At 30.4% G+C, this 23,389-nt stretch overlaps 1 protein-coding gene across 9 annotated transcripts in view; it reads right to left on the bottom strand.

Annotated features, from left to right (window-relative positions):
* Window positions 1–241: 241 nt before the first annotated feature.
* Window positions 242–23,389, bottom strand: part of LOC130440912 (synaptotagmin 1-like) — a 113,465-nt gene continuing 90,317 nt past the window's right edge. For 4 of the 9 annotated variants that reach the window (XM_056774265.1, XM_056774271.1, XM_056774266.1 and 1 more), the window contains exons 8-11: window positions 19,887–20,004; window positions 18,414–18,547; window positions 18,094–18,329; window positions 242–13,741 (exon numbers count right to left, since the gene is read on the bottom strand). In XM_056774265.1, the coding sequence (XP_056630243.1) occupies window positions 18,138–18,329; window positions 18,414–18,547; window positions 19,887–20,004 (444 nt within the window). In that variant the 3' untranslated portion in view covers window positions 242–13,741; window positions 18,094–18,137. Of the gene's footprint in view, window positions 13,742–18,091; window positions 18,330–18,413; window positions 18,548–19,886; window positions 20,005–23,389 lie in introns of those variants that run through there. The other 5 variants (XM_056774268.1, XM_056774274.1, XM_056774273.1 and 2 more) reach the window with 2 other exon arrangements.

Here is a 23,389-nt window from a genome sequence, read left to right as displayed (position 1 = left end):
GAAATGAGGTTGTGTAGATTTAGAAGAGGGGTTTTGATGAATAAAATTACTTCATTGGGATGCTCAATGATCTCAGACAGTTCGGCTAATAATGATTTCACCTAATTTTCATATTCCAATGGCTTTTTACTCATATGTCCTATCAACTAAATGAAACACATATAATCTAGTTGATAGAATTATTTAAAATTTTCAAACATTTGGCAATATAATATCAATATAAACAAAAAGAAAACATGAATAATGTCAACAGGAAAGTGATATGATTTATTGTGTCTACATGGGTAACAAGAGCTTTTTTTAATTTAGTCACATTTTTTATTTCTCACAATATATTAATAATAAGGAATAAATTTCTTATTGTTCTTCTCATTACATTTAAAAATAACTCAATAAGTATTAAAGTGGTATATATACAGAGTGTATTTAATTTCCTGAAACAAAATTCGAGAGGTGATTGTCCTTATAAAAAAAGAATGGGTTATTTGTCTCCTCGGAGATTCCACTTCAAGTAAAGATAGAAACTTGTAAATTTTTAATTCCCTGAAATAACAATATACTAACGACCAATATTTTTTTTTCAACATTTCTGTTACAGAATGCTGGGGTGAAATTAGTAATTCCCACATTATTCTCTTCATTTATTATCAAGCTGCCTTTTACGAATTCCTATTTTCTTGACTAGAACCAATTTTTTTCTAAAATCACATTTTTATTGCGAAATTAAAATTTTAATTATCCGAGACGTTGTCTTAAAATTTTCCAAAAGTTTCTGAAATTACCTTTCTACTCCATAGAATATACTATAGATAGAGAATATCTTAAAATATTAACTGGACATATTGAAGTGAATTTTCTCTCTATTTGGCAGAATCAATAAAAAACCAATTCTGTGGTATCTTTCCCAAAAATAAACGGTCTTGAAAAACCCAACGTACTTTGAGCTTTTTTTTGAGTGACTAATTGTAAGCAGAAGGGCAGGATCATTTTCATGGGAATTTAATAATTTTTTCTATAAAAACAGTTTCTTTTCGTATCGATATTCAAAGTATAATCAAAAAATGCAACTTAATAAGAAATGTGTGTGCAAGCTGTTAGCATATCACAATACTTTTTACACTTCCGGCTATTTTCTGACTTTGTTTTCCTTCAATACTATGTCTCTAAATAAACAGACATAGCATGTTATTCTTCAATAAAATAAACCTCAAATTTAGGTTTCATGGCAAAGAAAGTGTGGCTTTACGAATCTCACCCCATTATAATGTAACAGAAATATTGAAAAACTACCGGCCGGGGTATGGAATTAACAAATTTTCTATTCACCACCTTGTAGGGATAGTATATCCAAAGAGGGTGGAGAAAAATTTGCTTTAGAAAAGACCCATCATAATTTGATACTGGCAACTACCTTTTGAACATTATAGGAAGAATTTAGAAACAACCTGTTCATATATATATGTATAATACCTATTTATATTAAAAGCCAATAATTATTATATAAGTCTTTGTTTTTAAGAGGCTCTACCAAACCTACTTTATCCAGAATTTTCTATATAAATATCGTCTTATTTTTAATTGTAGTTTCACTATGAATATTTTTTTATTTGAAACTCTATATAAATTCATATTGAAAGATTAAATAACATTATTATGTTCTCAACGATTTAGTCTACAATTTCATTGTTATTATAATTCCTACATCACTTTTCTTTCTTTGTCAACCCTCTTCCCTTCATTTGTTACGTTTTCCATATCATTAAGAAAGTTGTTTTCTCCCCCGTCCCTACAACTATTTCTTCGATTTTTCAGTCATTTCTAATTGAGTTATTCAATGTTTTCCTCGATACTCCCGCTATTTGTGGGTTATCATCTAAGCTTCCATAATTATACAGACTCTTTACTTCAGGATTAACATTATTCTGGAACTGCTATGGATAATATAGCCCAATCTGGCCATGGAGGATACCTGATTTCTTGTTTTGTCTGCCACTGCTGACACGTCATTTCCAACATAAATAATTTCATCAGATACCATAAATGTATTTATGAAAATAAAATATAGAGAGTCTTGAAAATATTGGTTGAGGTTAGTTGATATTATGTTATGGGGTAGTGAATGGAAATAATATCAAACACTTTTTATACCATCCGATGATTGAAATTCCTAAAAACTGAAATTGATTTCGGAGACTGACGAAGTGCGGGCCTAACCTAGCCAAATTTTATAGTTCTCTTCTGGGAGTTCGAACTTTATATGATCTTTCAATATGTCTTATTCATTTAATTATGAGCCTTTCAATAAAAATACCAATTTTCCGTTCTTTATAGAGTTCCTTTCATTCTTTATGGACTCTACTTTTTATTTGGTTCTTTCTACTGATTTCATTCCTCTTATGCATCTGTTTAAGATGTCTTGATCAGTTTTTCTTGATATTTATACCTCGCAAGCAAGTTAGGTCTTAGTACCGATTTATATATTCTCATTTTAGTTTTCTTTAACTCGTACATTGATTCCATCATTGCTCTTTTGCTTCCATCGGCTACTCAGGTTTCTACTCCTAATTGTTCCACTTCCTTTTCTATTTTTCTAATTCAAGGTACATCCAATAGAAAATCAGACATAATATAATTAACCTCTTGCTGATATAAAGTAGAGACGACGATACTCTGAATACTTTTTCTGAGTATTCCTGTTTAGTATCTCTCTTCTTTTAATTGTCTTATAACTTTTTTCAGTTTACCTGTTGTAATCTAGACATTGGTAGTTTTCATCAAAAATTTTTTCATGGTAATCAAATTGGAAGGTGAGCTAGAATGAATAACATTGTGGAGAAGGGACCCGTGGTCACATAATGTGCAAAAAGTGCCAAAATAAATACGCTTATTTGTCTATCCCTCATAGTCAGTGTAATACTCATGATGATATGGCCATAAGCTCATCACGTAGGTAGACAATAAAACTGGGATGGCTTATTGAAAAAGATGTTGAAATTTCCTTTTTTGATACAGGATGATACTATTGTAACAATTGAATTGGCGTCTTTAGTTTGTCGTCAAATACTTATGTCATATAATTATTCAGTTGCAGTGTTGTCCACTCTTCAATAATTGATTTCTTATAATCATATGTTTTGGTGATATTTAAAGTAAATTCTTCTACACGGAAGCTCATATTTTCCATTCACTTAGGAATAGAACGAATATAGTGGAACTTCTGTCTGGTAAATTTATAAAAATATAAATTCAATTTTTATATGTGTTAGATCGTAAGCTCAATTTTACCCAGATCAGTTTTGGTCATTCATTTTTCCTCTAGTTGTCTCATTCATCTTCCCGTTTGCTATTTTTTTCTGTACCTCTACAGCTTCTTGGTTGGGATAACTAAAACTAAAGCAACAGCTATGTTATCAACAACGGCAATATCTCCACCAACTTCGACAACAGTTTAAGATCTCTCTCCTCAAAGGAAAAAAGGAAATTGAATAAATTATATTGAATTCCACGTGTAGAAATTATTCTATTTAGCGTTTGGATGGATAGATACATCGAATTAGTATCATAATTTTCTATTTCTATTTTTTTTTGTATTTTTACGTTTCTCTAGCTTGTTTTTCCCCTTTAAGTAAATTCTTTCTGTATTTCATTTAATCTATATTGTATACGGTAGAATTTCTAATCTGAGCTATTTTTTCCTAATATATTCCTTGCTGTGTATCTATTACCTATATTAACATTAAAATTTATTTTCTACTGAAATAATTGGAAACTCTTCAATTTGTCTTTGAGTTATAAAACGCACGTTTCTTTTTTGATGATACTATATCGATATTTATAATGAAAATAATGAGCTTCGCGGTTGAGTACAACTTCTTATCTAAAACTAATTCCTAAATTATGAACAAATACATCTCACATCATCTATAAATTTATTTTACAGTTACCTCATCGTTATATTGCCACTCAAGAAGCATGTGCTGTTCTAAAATCTGATTTCCTGCCTCATGGACTAAATCAACGTTTTCATTAAATAATTTTTGAATGTTTTTCCATATAATTGAGAAAATCTTTTTCAAAAACTACTTTGAAATTTTGAAGGATAAAGTAAAATTTTGGCTATGTTCTTCAAGAATTATATATTTTGCCCATGAAGCATCTGAGTATTGTGCATTCGTTTTACTACATCATATCTCACCGTTGACTAGTTGAATATTATCATTTCAAACTTGCTGAAAAAATTGTGAACTAATAGTTTTTGGGCCCGAAAGATGTTGATTTAGATTATAATTATAAGTTACGAAGGGCCATAACACTTTCTATATTCTGTTTACATATCTTTACACAACATGTTAACATTTTATTTATAGATATATACAATTATACTGAAATATAGGAAAAGTCTATTACAGCTATTTCTGATTTTATATACAATAAACGTTCATACAGAACCTGGACGTTATTTTCTATTTATATAAGTTCAATACACACATTTATAGAACACGTATTTCAGCGAGGAAAATTAATATTGAAGGCAAAGAAAATTTTTGTAAGGAACAGTATAATTTCCAATATTATTTCAGCATTTGTTGTTTTCAATATTGATAAGTATCTATCATGCTATCCATTATATAGAGCCAAGTTACTCATTTGACAACTATAGGAATATTTTTCTTCAAACTAATATTCAAGCTGTATAAGACATTATTAAAAACAAAAGACTAATTTTTAACATTCAATGTTTATATACATACTCCAAATTTATCACCTTTTGTAGGAACGGAAAAAGAGTTTTCTACCTTTCAATGCACGACAAATATCTTCGACTTTGCTTGAGTCGTCCCATATATGGGAAAGTTACTATTGTTATGGAGAGCACAGCAGCATTACTACGGTTGTAAAGATTGTTAAGATTTTTCTTCCGTGCGGTCTTAGCCCGCCATTTCATTGTCACTTGTGAGTGAGTTGGTCATCATTGAGTACCTACAAGTTTTCGACATGACTGTCTTAACAATTTCAACTGGCGACTAGTATGTGTGAAAGACAGCTTGTGTCTGACGATTATGTCAGACGTGATAAAGAAAATTTGAGTCGCAGTGTACCAATATAACTACTTGAGAACTTGGAATACCCCAATCAACTCTATGAACAGTTCTAAGCCTCTCGTATGAGGCGTATAATTTTTAACGACTAGGCAACTTTCTACCTTAATTAACGAAGATAAAAGTCTTGTGTACCCTATTCCGTTGAAAAAATGATGGATATTTTTCTTTGTATGAAACTTTGAGACTGGAGTAGCGTACCAGATATTCGCTTCATTGGTAACTCGCAGTACGAGGTTTTTTGAATGATTTTTCTTCTCAACACAACAATATGAAATCTCCTGGTTTCAACCCATTTCACTATTGTAGAGAATTGGCTTAAATCTCGTGTTTATCAAAAAATTTGAAATGTGCGAAACCATATCACTGCTGCCGACACTACAGATACAGCACTCTTCTCTTGGCTGTAAAAGTAAGTCCGGAAGTTAAGTTAATAAAGGTTTCTCTCTTTTCTGCTCTTCATCCAATTAGATATTATTCTAAGCTCAAAAATAGAAGACTTCAAGACAATTGAAATTTATATTCTATTGACTACAAAATGTTCTCATGTAATATAAATGAATTCCGGATATTAATTTAGTGGAAGTTCCACGTTCTTGTCATATATACAGTGTGTTCACGTAAGTTGATAGCATATGGGAAACTTTTTCATTATTAATTTTACGAAAAAAAATTTATTCTTTATAAAAAGTTCTTTCTGCATGGTCCAAAACTTGAAATTCAATCATCAGATGTTAATTTTGCTCAGTCGAATACGAGGTTTGTCAAAAAATGTGATTTTTCTCTAGAGTAAAGTACCTTTCTTTTTGACAATATCGAAAATTGTTATTAAGAAAAGATGTTTAGAATTAAAAATTGTGGAATTGTGAATATTTTTATCTGGATATCGGAAATTAAAAATGTTTGCTGCTTCTCGAAATGTTTTATACTTATCACTCACTATTAGCACAATTCCAATTTTCTCTTCCAGACTTAATGTTGGTGGCATGTATAACTTTTCATAAATAAATACGTCTGTCAAACATGAAACTGTACAATACGGATCTCTAAAAACTATGAAAAGCACTGTTAGACTGTCTAAAAATGTGATTATACCGTGGCACTTTTTGAAATACGATTGTTGTCGTTTTTTCGAATGTTCGATATTGAGACAGTTCGCAAAGCCTACTCCAATTATCAGTATCAAAAAATGCTAGTGCATCCTAGATTAATTATGCATTAATGTGCAAACTTAAATTTCCAACGTAATCGCAGAGAAAATGTAGAAAAAAATATTTTTGACAAACCTCATATAAGACTGAAAAAATTTAATATCTGATGATTGAATTTCAAGTTTTGGACCATGTAGAACTTTTTATAAAGAATAACTTATTTTCGTAAAATTAATAATAAAAAAGTTTCCCATATGCCACCAACTTACGTGGACAAACTGTACATATAATTGAATAAATTAGATCATAGTGAAAAAGTATTTGATAAACTACTCAATAAATTTATTTTTAAATTAATACTGATAGTTTCAAAAAGCGAGGTCAGATATACAGATTCCTTTGTACAAATTATGCATAATAAGGTCGCTCCATTCTAAAATATTCGATAGATCGATATAATTTGAGAAAATACAAAGAAGTGATAGTACTGCAATAAATTGAATATAATAATACAGTGGAGCATACACGATTGAAGAGTAGCCACCATATTTATTTAATAAAGAAAACTACATTCTCTTGTCGAAATCAAATTGTGTTTTTTTGAATGGACAACAGTAGATGTAATAATAGCCCACCATAAATTTCTCTTGAGTAATCATTCTATGAAGTTTTTATTTAATAAAAAGTTGTGACACCCAAATGGTTGAGTTGGTCTGTAGAACCATTTTAATCTCACCATTTGGGTAGAAAATGCTAAAAATACTTAAATGAATTGAACAACATTTCACAAAATCATTCAAGTGCCTCACATGAAACCTGACATAAGTCGATGAAAAAAAATATTTATTATATGCATATAACACAATTTATACAGTTCATTTTCTCATGGCAAGTGGTTATTACTAATATAATCATCTATCGAACTTGAATTATCGAAATTGAATTGAAAAATTAAAAAAATCATAATTGGAAATGATGTAATAATTTTCTCTATACAATCATCAAATCATTTTCTATGCAGAAATAGCTGTATAGTATTACAACAGGAAGATATTATCTATTATGAAAAGTGTCTAAGAATAAAATAATCTAATAAAATATATTTACATTATTATATTAGATCATATTATTTGGTAAAAAATTAACAAACTACATATTTTGGTTCGGGTGTGCCTATGAAGTACTGGAAGCTAGTAAGGAGATTCCAGGAAAAGATTTTATTTTATTTTTAGAGAATCTATACATATTTGTTGTAATTTCTTTAATGCAGAAATCAATTAGGTTCACCCCTATGAAGTTGATGAAAATGATAATTAAATATAGCTTTGATGAAATTTCTCTACAATCAATGTTGATTGCAATAGCACAGCCGGCGACGTAATTTAATACTTTTATTAATTGATTGATTGATGATAATCAATAATATATTTAATAGCAATAGCAATAAGCTATTAATCCAAATAATGCCATTTTTAATCCATATACATACTACAAAATGAAAGTTTTTGCCTTGCTTAGAATTCATGTCCATTAGATTTCGCATTGGGTCCTTAAGCGCTTTTATATTCTTTTTCTCTCTGTCCATTTTCTTATAGTCCATTCATTAATCTATATCTTGCAAATCATAAACCGCAGCCGTTGTTAAGTCATTGGTGTTGTCTACTCTTCCAGTTATGGTCTTAATGAAGTGTACTACAATAACTATTTTTCTTGGTACTAGTTCACTCTGTTTTTCAAAACTCTAGCCAAAACTTCATACATCAAATCCAGAAGTGATATTCATTCATAATGTTCACAACCACTTATTTCCATTTCTTGAATTTTGGACATATTCTGCATTCTATCTCTCAGATAATGTGGCACAGAAGTTTTGGTTACATGGATACTAATTTCATTTATGTGAATTTACTCGACATAGCACTATTCATACATAACCCCTCACAGATTTATATGTTTGTAAGCATATCAGGCATGTGTAGCCGCTGTTTGGTGTTGTCATATTTATTTTTGAAATCAGAAAATCCTCGCAAAATGTGTTATTGGATGGAAACATATTTTTTCTTTTGATTTTAATACCATAGAGCATAACTGATAGTTTGAATATTCCATTTGATAATAGTTGCTCCCATAGATACTTTGCTTTGGTACCGTTTTCACCATTTTTGAGAATCCAACGAAACTTCTAGAAATTAGGACTCGCGGTACAAACTTTATGATTGTTTTATATTGATATCAATATTCTGCAAATAAACTTGTGAATAAGATAGCCACAAGGGTTTGTTTATAACAAAACTTCCAATAAATCCTAAATTATAAGCGTATTCGGTCATAATTTTTGATTTGCCGTTTTTTAGATTTAAAACTAGAAATACATACATCGTCATAATTTCCGCTTTTTTCCCCATTGTTTGAATCCAATATTTTCATAGTCAACTAATAGTGTCATAATTATGACGACTACAATAATCACAAAGTGACAGCAATGAAAAACATTTGTTACATGTTTCTTCAAACCAATTATTATCAAACATTACTCTGGGCATTCTTTGGATGCTTATCGCTGGAAGATCACGTATTTTGGCTCTGCTAGCATAGCACTTCAGTTGGCTGTAATCACAAAAGAAACATTTTCAAGCCTTTTTCTTCATATTTTAATTTGAAATGAGTTCAGTTATGAGCTGCGCTGTGTGATACTGTGTGGTTGATAAACCTGCAAAAATATCGCTAAGTGGATGAAAAGTAGGAAAATAATAACATCTACTCCCGAAAATAGTAGCTTCGGTTTGAAAATGATAGACCTAACATTCATGATGAAGAGTGGACGCTAAAACATTATGATTAACAAACTGTAACTCCACAATAACGGAGCTGTTGTACATTTTTTTAATTCCATGTCCATGTATTTCTTTCCAAATCATCCTTGTATACATTCATGAGAATATATTTTTTTCCCAAATTTAATAATAGGGTGACTTTAACTTTTTATCTAGAGCTTGATTGTAAATACTTGTAATTATTATTAATCTGAAAAAGTATTTTTTTCATGTAGAATCTACACATGATATTTATAGAAATTTTAATACAATTAACACAATATGTCATGAGTTATCTCCTTACTATTTATTCACGTTTAATCCAAATTAATAACTTTCTATATATAACAAGTAAATACTGTAAACGTATATTTGAATTGAATTGATGAATATAGATAAATCTGATTTTGAATAAAACTAATTTGGAAATGGGAACATTCTAATTTTGTGCACTATTTGTTGTAAAAAGGAGAAATTTATTTTAGTAATGTACAATATCTACGATCTAAGGATCTATTGTCAATACAATATGCTAAGTTCCTTCTAATCCCAAAATGGATATAGAAATAACGTGTTTAAATGATATTATGTCGTGACTTAACATATCAATAAATGTATTCAATATTAAAGAAAGTTATAAAGTTCAGTAAACTGTGAGTTATAACATATAACGTGTCCTCATTTCTTCCTAGTTCGTAACAGCTTTCTTGCCTTATATTTTAAGTTTGGTAAATAGTCTTATCTTGAGGATATGATGGGATAACAGTACCATCACATTCGCAGTGGAAAATGAAACTATTAGGAGGCAATATGAGATAAAAATTTATGCAATGGAAATGAACGCCTAGAATAATATATAGATCTGTAAGAAAAAGAATTGGTCTTGAAAAAAGAAACAACTGGTGAGAGGAAAAGAAATTGAAGAATATAGCAAGGCAGAAGACAGGGGGGAACAAATGGAGATATCTCACACCTAAAAATATGAAAGAAAAAGTCATTTATATCACATCACGTAGTACAACAAAATTCCATTATTTTTGAAAAATTGGCAAATCTGGTTGTTATGCTTAATAGTCAACTATTCGAATTAAATACGATTGAGAGGGAACGCAAATTTATGCGATCCTTGAAAATTTATTGATAAGTTAAAAACGACTAATTTCAAACAATTATTATTTATAAGGAAACCCAATAATATTTTGGTATTTTATTGGAAAAAAATTTACAAAAAATGTGCATACTTTCTATTTGATGAATTTCAACTTTTTTACTTCTGTTTCCGCATAATATTCTTTTATTCTATTCAATATTTCTCTTTATACATCGGAAAATATAAAGATCCATTCTCGCTATTCCAAACAATATTAATTATTTAACGAAATTGTGTGAAATATAGTATTGGGTTTCTTGTAATGTTCAAATTATATAATGAAAATAAATAATAGAACATTCGATATATTTTTCGAAAAACTTAAAGATAAATCACACAGCATTTAGTTCCTTCCATTCCATTACGTACATAGATAATGACAGTTATGAAAGTAATGATCGCAAAACATGAAAATTAATCTAATTTCAAGCTCAGTTTATTGTTTATGAATGAAGTTTCAATGTAATGATTATCTCGCATGTATGAATTTGTTATTTCTCGAACATTGTGTCAAAATTTAATGGAAGAAATCTATGGTAGGTTTGGAAACCTACATATCGAATAATATTGACTTGATCAAGCAAATTTTATAATGATATGTTACACCCCGAAGTCCGAAAACTGATAACGGTCGTTTTAAACAGACAAAAAGCGTTGTGGATCTTCCATAACATCCGCAACGCGACGTTGATGATGACATCGCGTCGTAGCCGATATAAAAGAGCCACAACGCGTTTTTAGCATTTAATATTTGCTACAATTCGGTGTAGCACAAATTATGTAAATTAAATGAAATTAGTCACTGCCTTACACAACCTAACTTAGCCTAACATAACCTAACCTCACTGGGCTTGCTTGGGTTAGGTTAGGTTACGTTATCGTTATTATTTTATTCCAATTTCAATCCGTATAGCAACCGGCCGTTTTCAGTCGTAACGTATATAAAAAATATGCAAGTAATTATATTAGTTTTCTATCCTTACATTTTCATACAAATATCCTTGGTGCCCCTACCTTTCTTTTACATACAATAATAAAATATAGCGAATTCTTTGGATGAGTCTATGAACAATGCCTCAGCGTTACATCACATATGTGGATAAATCGTAAAACTTAAGTCGAATAATGACGTTCTGTCCACTTTCTGTCGCTATGAGATGCTTAGACAATGGTTTCTTTTTGTTTGGAAGAGGTGTGTATTTGAATGAGCGGCCGGTCAGATTTAATCGACTAGCGTTGCCAAATTTTTTGTGTTATTTTGAAATAATCTCGTATAAGAGAGTTAAGTAAGTCGAACTACAATAAATCCATACACAACTGTGGTTAGAATTTAAATTGAACGTAAACGAGTATCATATAATAGTGAGATACAATTCTTTTGGAAAAAAAATCACGAGAATATCTTTAAAAATACCATTGAAAGAGAAAGACTTACAAAAATATCATTCGATTGAACATTTTGAGAAACTCTTTGAATTGAAGTTAAAGTCATATGAAGAGTGAATCATTTCCAAAAAAACTTTATTTGTAGACGAGAAGCTGCACTTGCCTTTTACAAGTATCATTGAAAATATCCAGATGAAAAAAGGATTATATCTTAATATGCTAGCAGTGGGAAATTTTGGAAACTATGTTTGGAAATAAATTTAACAAATATTCACAATCCAAACGTTTTTCTAATGATACATTGCTAGCCGAATTAGTGATATAACCGAATAAGTACGTACATTCTCAACGTCAAAAACATAATATATTATATTGAGTAATACTATTTATGATGATGAAATATAGTTCCCAAATTAGTTCCATACTGTGTTTTCCAGCAGAATTTCATGCAATTGAAAAATTCGCCCAGTTTCATCTAAGCAGAAACTATCGCAAACAGAAGATTATCATCCAGTCTGATAGGCCAGCGCATTGGAGCTTTAAGCTCTAATATCATAAAAATCAAGCACGTTTGGGATTGCCTAAAAAAATTGAACGGGCTAAGCAAGAAAAATAAAGTTACCCTGGATTGTGAGTCAGACCAAAGTGGAGGGAAATTAAATAGAGGACGAAGATGTCCGGCAGTTATTCCACATTCCGGACTTTCTACAATGAGTTGGGCAGATCTGCTGTAAACACTGGGTTCCCCAGTATCGTAACAAAAAAGGAGGACACAATATATTCTTTAGGTCGCAGTTTATATTACACCACCCCAATATCCACATTCATACATACTCTCATACCGTCGCGTCAACTCCTTTAGAGGAAAGATTATTTCATTGAAAAAAAAGTGTGTAGTCATTGTGACAAAATAAATCACTTAGAATATTTCTATGGAAGCAAACAATCGGTCGAAACTATAAAGTAGGCCCTAGACTACCAAGCGTCTTGATCAAATGCTTGAGCAAATTGATTGTATCAAGCGTGATTCATAGTTTAGAAACCCGTTTGAAGCTTGAAGCAAGCATTGACGGTGATTGATAAAAACTACCGTTTTTTTTAATTTTGTGATTTCTCTTTTTCACAGCAACCAATGTTAAGGTCAGGAAACCCATATTTACTTTTGACACCATTATACACTCCTCCACTTCTCAGCGTTTGAAGCGCCCATCAATCGGAGCCTTAAGTATTTGATCAAGCCGCTTGTAGTGCAGTGCCTCCTTAAAAATGTCTGTTGCTATTCAAACACGATATCGATAATTAAAATGGAAAAAATACGGTAATCATAAATTATCAACTCGAACCAAAAAAATTCGTACCTGGATCAAAGTAATTTCTTCTACAAGAATCTACAAGAAGTTTAATAATTTCGAAATAATGCAAATGAAGATGGATTTTTAAAGTTGGAAAAGGATAATCAAGAGATAGAAAAATAAGAGAGAAGGTAGTAAACGTAGAGTGTTTAATATTCAAGTTGGAAGAGATATTAACTATGTACTCAAAGTACTCTGAAGATAAAACTAGTTGAGTTATATAGTGTGAGTTCAGTCAAAATCGAAGCTAATACTAATAGAATTGAATAAAATTTTGAGGTTAACCTTCTACATCCTACCAACAGTACAATCTAAGTGCAAATACCTTGAAGGCTTTGTTCTTATATCCTCCAAATAATAGAGACGAACAGAAAGGACTATTTATCCAAGTCAGCATCCATATTTCCATATATACATATTGTTTTCTTTTTATCTATAGTTATGTCATATTATTATAAGTAAAAACAAGAAATAATCCCTCTAATCGTTTTTTACAAAATCAAATACTCTGTTAGATGCCATCAACTATTACTATCATGGATAGTGATATGAAGCATCCTTCTGTGTTTAAATTCCAAAGAAATTTTTAATTATTCTGAGGAGGTATAACGATCGATTTATTTTTAGTCTGCAGAATTGTAAATGAGGAATATTTAATTCATACATTCGAGACTAATAGAGAAGCTTTAAACTATGAATTGAATGATTCTTAAATTAATGAAAATGCATAACATTGATGGTGATTTTCTCACAATTCCAAGGATAGACTTCAATACAACAACGAGTATACCTGAAAAAAAAAGATTTTATCATTAAATTGTGACAGTGATACATCAGCTATTTCAAAATAAGAATTAATTGGCTAATTACAAAAGTTCATAATAATTTTGGTACTGGCTACAAAAGTAAGAGATAGTTTGAGTCTAATGTATATTAACTTTTTCAATGCTAGACGTAGAGGAATTCTCAAAACTAAACAATTTAAAAATAACTCTTTATTAAATTATAACTCAATTATTCTACAGGTCAGAAGCTTTTTGGCGATAGAAATCCTCACAACATTCCTGTTTAATACCCAATGTTTCCTTAGGATCATCCCTCTATCTTCGTAACTGCCTTCCGTCACTTTCACATCTTGATAATAACTTTGTCCTACCTAAATAGGATTTAGCATTATAGCCTCCAAGGTGGCATCCCCTCAAAATTAAATTCGGGCTCTAAACGTCGGATGAACTGACTACTATCGTTTTCAACTGAGTATGTGCGAAAGTTGTCATGTACGACATCAGCACGACGCGACAGAAAAAAATATCTAGTACTTTATTGCCTTGACGTTTATGCAACGTTGAAACAAACGGTTTTCTTTGTTATCTGATACAAATGTAATATTTTTGTGATTCTATTGTTTTTTGGAAAACTTTTTGGAGATTTTTGAAGTAAACGAAGGCAAGTCTGGTACTATTGATTCCATGAGAAATACTTTCGAAAAACTAATTACTGATGGCCAATGGATCTGAAAATTTTTATTCAGATTACTTTCGTTCTGACTTCAACTTTCTTAACCTAAACTCCAGCAACACTACTTCATATAATGATATTAATATTACCTTATTATTACCAACCTTATGGATGAACCATCTAATGCAGATAAAATTCCAACTCTATTAATTGAAATTTGAATTAAAGAAATAGTCCCATCATTGTACTTATTATTTAATAAACAAATAACAGAAAGCTATTTCCTTATTATAAGGAAAACGGCGTTAATAGTCCCTAGTTTTGAATCCCTACGTGTAAATTATCTTCCTATATCTAAACTTTCTGTTATCGCCACTGGATTCGAGCTAACTATCGATATTGACCATATTATTAATGAAAAGCGACATGAAAAACGTTCTGTTGAAACAAAACTTTTTATTTATAGCGAATGTTTGCTATAATGTATGAATAAAGGATTTCAGATACATGCTAGGTACAAACTTCTGGAAGGCCTTTGATAAACTTGTGATTCATTTTGTTTAGGTTACCTTCGTCGCCACTAAAATCTATCATAAGTAATAGATTCCAGGTAGTAACATTAAATGGGTAAATATGTGTCACCGATAATTTGTGTGATTTCAACGGTAAATTAAGGATCCCACTCGGGACTTTTTCTATATAGTATTTACATTGACGATATACTTGATGCTCCAAATATTGTATATTCCAAAAATATGCGGATAGTTCAAAATTACATGTCAAAATTAACAATACTGCAGATTCTTAATTGATCAAAAATTATGTACTTGTTGCTTATTATAAAGGAGAACCTTTCTGAGTTTAAATAAATGCTACGATCTAGAAAACTTTAGTTGATTTCCAATCTTTTCTTTGAATATGTATGACACATGAAATATCTAGGAATTTATTTTGAACCAAAACTCATTTTCGGCTAGAATATCGATTATATATTAAAAAAAATTCAAAGAGGCCGACATTGAGTCTGGAAAATATACGTCAAATGAATGATGTAAATTAGTATATAAAAGTGTCGATAATCTATATATTTTTATTTCTTATTAATTTTATTCCAATTTTCTAACTTGTATACATGATGTGAATCCTACAACTCTTGTTGTTGGTGTAATCTTGTTGATATTGACTTATTCTATGATAATATATTCAGGTTTTCAAATAAGGCGGAAAGCCGTATTTCAATAATGTAATTACATTTCAATTAAATAGAAATAAGATTTTATATGTCATTAATTATATTATATTAATAATTAGAACTAAGAAGAATAAATTTACTATTTGCTTAACTATTTCCACCGAGTAGAAACTTTGGTCTTTTCTGAAAATATTGAGGGCTACTTAAATCGATCTTGAGCCGCAAGTATTTTCGACAGGAATTGAAATAAATTTATATTATAATTTTCGGGAGACAACCAGATATTTAATTTTTATTTATGTTTGAGGTATCTCACTTGGATCAAATGAATTCTTAGAATCTATTTTCGAATAAACTTTAATTACGATTAATTGATACATTCAAATTTCATTATTATTCCATTCTGTATAGTAATGGAAAATTACTTGAAATAAGTAGCATATTTCTCCAAACAGAAAGTTCGTATCCTGTTTCTTTAAAATAAATTCAGATAGCAATGGAAGTAATACGATATGATGATACTAATGATGAAATCTCTGCAGCGCCGGAAATTTTGGAAATTACAGAGACATATATCAATTTATTACTCCAAAAATCAAGGAAACACTGTAATCCGTAATGTAATCTGTAATATATGGCCTTCGTGGAATGAATAAAAACTTTCCCAAAAGTAAAAATTTTCGTCCTTTTGGAAGATATACTCTATGTTAATGTATACTTCATAACAAAAGTAACGAATTTGTATTATATGAAAATTATTCAAATTTCTTGATGATTATATTTTCAATTGGAGGAGACCTAAAGTCTAGACAAATCATCACGAAATGTATAAAAGGATCTAGTGAAGGGAAATTATCGAATTTTGCGCATGGACATGATGGGTGTTTGTCCTATTTTAACAAAAGCCTTAGAAAATTTATCTCAACTGGTAATATTCAACAAATATGCTAGAAGTGTTCTAACCCTCGTCGAACTAATGTGATAACCTAGAATTTTTGCATCATATTGAAAATTGGTAGTAATATATTTTGAATATAAGAGAAAACTAATAGCTACCTAGGTAAAACTACGAATAGAAAACTATGCACAAAACATATCTTTCTTAGGTCTTCTGCTGGTTAATGCAGGTGGAGATATTACTGTTCTTAAGCAATACTTGAGCTAGACGAGCACGTCGTTAGCACAATACTATGTGGATGATTCTATGACAAACAAAATGAATACGGCAAATAAAATACTCCAGTCGGTAGAGGAGAATCCAAGAACTCTTGATGCTATTGAAAAAATATCATCAAATACTGCTTTATATGCAGCCAATTTTGATCAAGAATAAACACCATGAGTAGCAAATATAACTAATGCACTAATATTAGAATTAATTCCATCAGAAGGTAAATTTAAACTATAGGCACCTATTTGTTATGTATTTATAATTTTAGTTAGTTCTTTTTGTTACAATGAGAATGTTTAATTGATCTTTAGACTAGGCTGAGTGAAAATAAAAACATTAGAATGTGTTCAAAGTATGATTTTTTCTTTGTATTATAGTGGAGAAAGTGTAGTTTTCTACTTGTGTATGGTGGCTATCATTCACAAGGATGAAAATTATTTATTATCACCTTCAATATATACCCCAATATTCACGGCTACCGCAAACTCCAATCTTGTTTCTTCCAATTAGTCACACGTTATTACCTTTTCTAATAATTTTCAGTCATTTTCCATCGCATTCAAAGTGTTAATACAAAATACTTGTGAGCTTCTTGTTGTTTGAATATGAGGATCTTAGGCACCAGTTTTCCGCACACTTTTTGAATGTTAAAATTTTAGTGCAAAACAATACCTACTTCCTCGATATTTTTATCCGTTTATGACGTGAAAGGCGACCCGAACGTGAATCATCTTCCACTCAAAAACACATGAAAGCGACAAATATTCATTTCCATACACTTGTTTCAATAAATAATAAGCTTAAGTTACAGTTTTCCAAGTTTTATGTGAAATTTGACACCAATTGTTCTATTTTTATTGCGATCATTTCTATGACGAAACAAAAAACAGGTTCAATAGAGATGAAGGCCGCGACTACACTGGTACGTCTGCAGACACGGTTTACATCGCATTTGTTAGAGTAGGCTTAAGGCAAAACAGCTGATGGTCGCTAATATTTGGCGCATGCGTACTTTTTCTGTAGCAGCTGTAGTCTCTTTACTTAATAGATACACCTCGTATGTTGAGCGGTGTTATTGTTTATTCACATGGAATCGGCTTTAATCAATACTGTGTTAAAATTTTTATGATTTCTAAAATTATGAATAAACAAAATAATAAGCTACAAGTAAACGTAATATTATAACTAACATTGTATTTTTAGTATATTTTTTGTACACGATTTTAGTTAAAATTACAATTAAGTATGCAATGTTTTGTACGAATTATTAACTTTAGGGCGTATACCTACTTTCAATCTATAATTACTACAATACACTCACTTTAATATTTATATTCATTAGCGTTGTTAGGCGACATGTTCATCTTAGTCTTTCTTTTCATCTTCAGGGTCTTTAAGTGTATGCCATTGCGCAATCGGCCTACGTGGAGATGCAAGCATATCTGACCAATGGCGAAGTTCAGTACCGCTTGCATTATAACCTAGTACAACTTTTCCAATGGGTTCCGAAGTACCAATTCGGTCATAGTCTACTACTGTTATCTGTAGATTAACTTTCTGCAATAGAAAAATTCATGTAGCTTTCAAATACTTATATCTAAATTCATTTTAATCAAATGGAAATCAGGTATTTGTACGTACCTGTATTTGTTCGAACGGTACTTCAAATGTGAATGATTCATTATAATATGGATTGAGAGTACATTTTTTAATACTAGTTTTCTTCTTCTTTAATCGCTTTCCGTTTTGCATCAAGGCTATCTTTACATAGGGATCTGAAAAATATGGAGTTTGGCAAAAAATTATAGATAAATGCTATTAACATTACGATATTTGCATTGTATTGATAAAAAAGAATTTTGGATAATTTTAGTAGGGAAGCCCAAGCGGGGATTTCGAGATTTACTAAAGCGCGGCAGATTAATATACAGGGAGATACCTTGTACACGATTAATCTCTACAAAATATGAGCCTCATGAAGGATAAAGGATCAGATTGGTGAAAAAAAATTGATCATCAGAAATTCTCGAGCGCGTGAGATTAAGATGAGGTGAACTAATTACATGATAAAATGTGTATATTCCACCAATCTGACAATTTGAGAGTGATGTAAAGACGGTGGAGGGCAGCAAAGTTGTAAAAAAAACTTTCATTATTATTAACCAATTAATTCATATCACATAAAGACACACAATAAAATGTTGAGATGTATTTAGATTATCTAGTATAAAAGTTCCCCTTTTTTTGGAAAAAGTTCCAATTTGTACACGTCACAATGATTAGGTTTTTGCATTATGGTGCGCCTGCTCACACTAATCAATCAATTAATGATCAACTGAATAAACTATTTCTTGGAAGATGGATCAGAAGAAAAGTTACAGTTTACTGATCACCAAGATCACCAGATTTCAATAAAATGAACTCATTTTTCGACGGTTAAATCATATCACAGCAATGATAAAAGGTCAGTTTTTTACAAATAAATCATAGATAATTAACAATTAATTGTTAAACGGCTAGATATAGGTATAGACCGATAAAATAATGTATTATTATTTTGATTCACTCTGTATCAGATTCAATGTCAATAAACGAAATAATTAATTTTTCAGAATTTCAACTAATATTCGAATGCTTTAACCCGATCATATTTTCTTGAATTTTTGGTACATTGTACAAGGTATTGAACTTGACGATTTTTCATAAAAATTATTGGTTATAATTTTCCAAATACAACGTAGAACATATCACACATCTAAATTATTGTGATGAGGAAGTCTAGTTTATTCCGAATATGCAATAAAATATAGGGTGTTTGATTGATGGCTATATTTCCTTAAATTTCCAAATTGTTCTCGAAGGACAAAAGAGGCACTAAACTTTATCACACTAATCAATCACCCTATATAATATAATTCCATCCGTTTCATTTCATCATATATTGTGTATTTTTATCTTAATTTTTAGTTCAAAATAAATGGTATTCAATACTTCTACTCCGAATAAAAACTAGTGCGTTTGTTCAGATTTGATTTCTTGATATATTTTCATTACATATAATTAACAGATGATTAATTGGTCAATGTCGCAATCAATATAAGTGTATTTTTTTACCTGATAATCCACCAACATCCATTTTCTTCAAATTCTTAGCTTCCAGAATTACGACAGTCAATTTTCCAGCAGTGGGAACATACCGTAAAGAGAAACATATATCTCCCAACTTATTTTCCTGTAAAATCGTATTATGCAGTGAATTAGCGTAGAAAAAGAATATAAGATGTGTCAGTGTGATTCGTAAATTATGTCCCTCCCGCTTCACAGTAAAATTTTTGTAGTTAATGGAGTGTACATTGTAATACATAAAAATTATTAAGTACTTTGGCTATGATTAAAAATTCCCAGAGATATTTTGTTATATAGCTCCACCCTTACATCATTTTTTCTGTATAATTTCATTTATCGTGAGATGATGATTCATGATAAATCAATTACTTTGACTTATAGTGGGTATTGTGATGTTGACAAAGGAAAATATTCGAAAATAAATTGCAATACATCAAGCAAACGTTCTATTAATTTCTCGGTATATACTTCTGTATTTAATATTTCAGTGAATTAATTAGTATTAAAAATGATATAGATATTTGGTTTCACGTTGTCTTGGCCAAAGCTAGGAAATGGAAACGTACCATTTTAGTTATTGATACCCACTACTAAACTATTATTTCTAAATCAGTAATAAGCTGTTAATAATGTTAATGATATTTACTGCAATATTCTGATATTCTCATCCTCATTTTCTTTCTCATTTTTGGAATTTTGGTTGCATTATTAAAAAGATGTAACAAATATAACTTGATATAATGGTATACAAGAGAAGAAGGGAATTCTCTGCAGCTCTTTGATTTATGACGAAATGTAATAAACTTTTAACAACAGCGCAAAAAATGCTATAACATGATTTTCCTTCTTATTACGTCAGTAATTTGTAGGGCTTCATAGAAGACCAGAATAAGAGTTTCAATTTCGAGAATTCCCAAAAAATAAAGTCTCGTTCAAATTTTGGTCTCGCCTCATTACTAGTATTCTGTATTCTGTATTTCTGGGATAAATAAGAAGATATTTCAGGTAAAAAATGTCAAGCAAAAGAAACCTTTTCTGTAGTATTCGAGTTTCTCACTCTCACTAGTTTATTATAGACACATATGCCTATCAGAGAAAATGTCATCCATCGATTGTTCAAACAAATTATTCCAACTTAAAATATATTCCATAGATTTTATATTTTGTGAAATATATGGTTCTCTATAATTTTTCGTATGAAAACTTCATAAAAAAACGAGACCTAAAAAAGACTTTCGGGTTGCCGTGTATGCGGTCTCGGTATTGTACATAATTTTGCTCTCGTATGAAGCCTTAGTACCTTGTTTATTTGTATTACTTATCATTTTCAATTCATTGTTACTGTCTCCATAATTATTTTAATAACTGTTATTGTATAACACATATATTGAGAGGGTTTATGTCGAATATCATAATTATAGTAATAACTCTTTCATTATATAGATAAAATAACATTGTTTCAATTGATATTATTTTTTTGAACATTTACAAATTTTGTATATTTTCATCTGCTTGTAATATCAGTTACAATAATTTAAATTGTGAGATACAAAATATTATTCATAATATATAACTTTTATATAAATAATGTCAAAAAACCATCTTGTAGAGTCTATAATTACATTGTTTTTTTAAAGATGTCTACTTTTTTATGCACCAGGTTGAGCAAATAAGACGAATAACTTTTTATGTTATAATAATTTTTCTCTTTTTGTAAGTTATAATTGAAATATTGGTATTTTTTTATTAAACCATAGCGTTCAAAACACCGTCAAAGCTATCGAGTTTCTTCATTTGTTTAACGATCAATTCTTGTGACTCACATTTAATATCAGCAATATGTTAATCTAAGATCAGCACCCACAGCTTTCGTTATTAGGAGTTTGATTGTTTGTTTTGAGGAACTAAGTTCAGTGATCGACCATTCTGGAATCGATCGAAATGTTTGCACTGATAAACAATGTGGGAACTGAATTGTGAGAGTATGCAATATAGTTTGATGATCTTTGAAATATAATCAGTAAAAATGCTACCATCGAATTATTGTTGCTGTAAAATATTTACATAGAGACTTTATACGTAGGTATAGTCTACTGTTCCGTACCATGCCAGTGACGGGTGGTGGTGGGGTTTGGTATGTAAGTTGGGGTAAGGGTGAGAACTCTAAACATGCAATATAAAATTGCGGAAACAACTACGCCAATGAGATTTTTTGACCATTATACTGTATTTTTAACTTATCAAACCTGGTATGTTCAAAAAGTTGAAATTATAATGAACTTTTAATAATGCAATATCGCCTAATACATACATAGCCAAATTGATAAAGGTGCTAACTTGTGGTTCTGTGTTCGAATCAAAATTGGGCATAAATTGTAATCGTTTTATAATTCATTCGTAGTAAAAATATGAGAGTTGTTTCAGACTGATTGAAGAGTCGTGACCCACAAAATTCCCATTCTATGGATCTCAAGATCATGGATTATTACGTAAGACGGTCTAATGCTCATATCATTCCAATCCTATGGTGTTCAACATAAACAGAGGATCGATGAGAACGTTTAGATGCCACGAGCCCCATTAATCTTACGAATATTTGAGTTTAGTGCAACTTCAGGCTCCCGGCTAGATGGGCATTGACTAACTCTAAAATGTATGTATGTTTCGCCAATGAGGACTCGTATATAACTGCAGTAAAAGAGTAAGAAGATAGTAAAGCATCGCAGAAATACTCAAGAACTCACAGTATTGCACAGCCCATAGCGTAAGTTTCCAACCCGCCTATTTAGGCAACAAAAAAGATAGGTTAGATTAAACTCGTTCGAGGTATTGCTTCACACTATCTGAGTTATTTTAAGCAATTTCTTTTCAAATTACAAATCCGCTCCTTCACATATCTGGTTCTTATTTAAAGTCCACTGTCACTGGCATAATACGGAAGTTTTACTCGTTAGTATTTTACAGAAAGGTTATTGACACAGGTTCAAGTAGAATAGTGGAATGAACAAAAATCCTAATTGGAATCACATAAATCTAAATATTACAAAGACAGAGATCTGTCCCACCACTCCGTTGTTCCTGCCAAACTGGAATATTCAAAACGACATTACGTAGAATTTTTAAGCTTTTTAAGACGTAACCACGTATAAATATTTACTCTGCAAGAATTGGTACCGCAGAACCACCAACAATGATGAAAATTAGCTATCCGTTTTACACAATTAGCTATACAAAATGATTCTTTTGATAATTGGTTTGCTGTCCAATAAAGAGCGTTTTCTTTCAAATAGTTATATCAACAAATAAAACTGTAGAAGGACAAAAAACACCAGCATCAATTTCGCCCATATGAATGTACAATGATTAAAAACGTTTTGCTGCTTATGGTGAAGCTATATCCTAATATGTGGTTTTAATACCCAACAAACAATCAAATTATTTAATATTCAATACATGATATCTAGCAAATATATTTGAGAAAGAAATAGAAT

Source organism: Diorhabda sublineata, chromosome 3 (genome assembly GCF_026230105.1).
Source record: "Diorhabda sublineata isolate icDioSubl1.1 chromosome 3, icDioSubl1.1, whole genome shotgun sequence".
In the NCBI taxonomy this organism is placed as follows: Eukaryota; Metazoa; Arthropoda; class Insecta; order Coleoptera; family Chrysomelidae; genus Diorhabda; species Diorhabda sublineata.
Note: the sequence above shows the minus strand (reverse complement) of the source record. Positions and strands in the feature narration are given on the sequence as shown.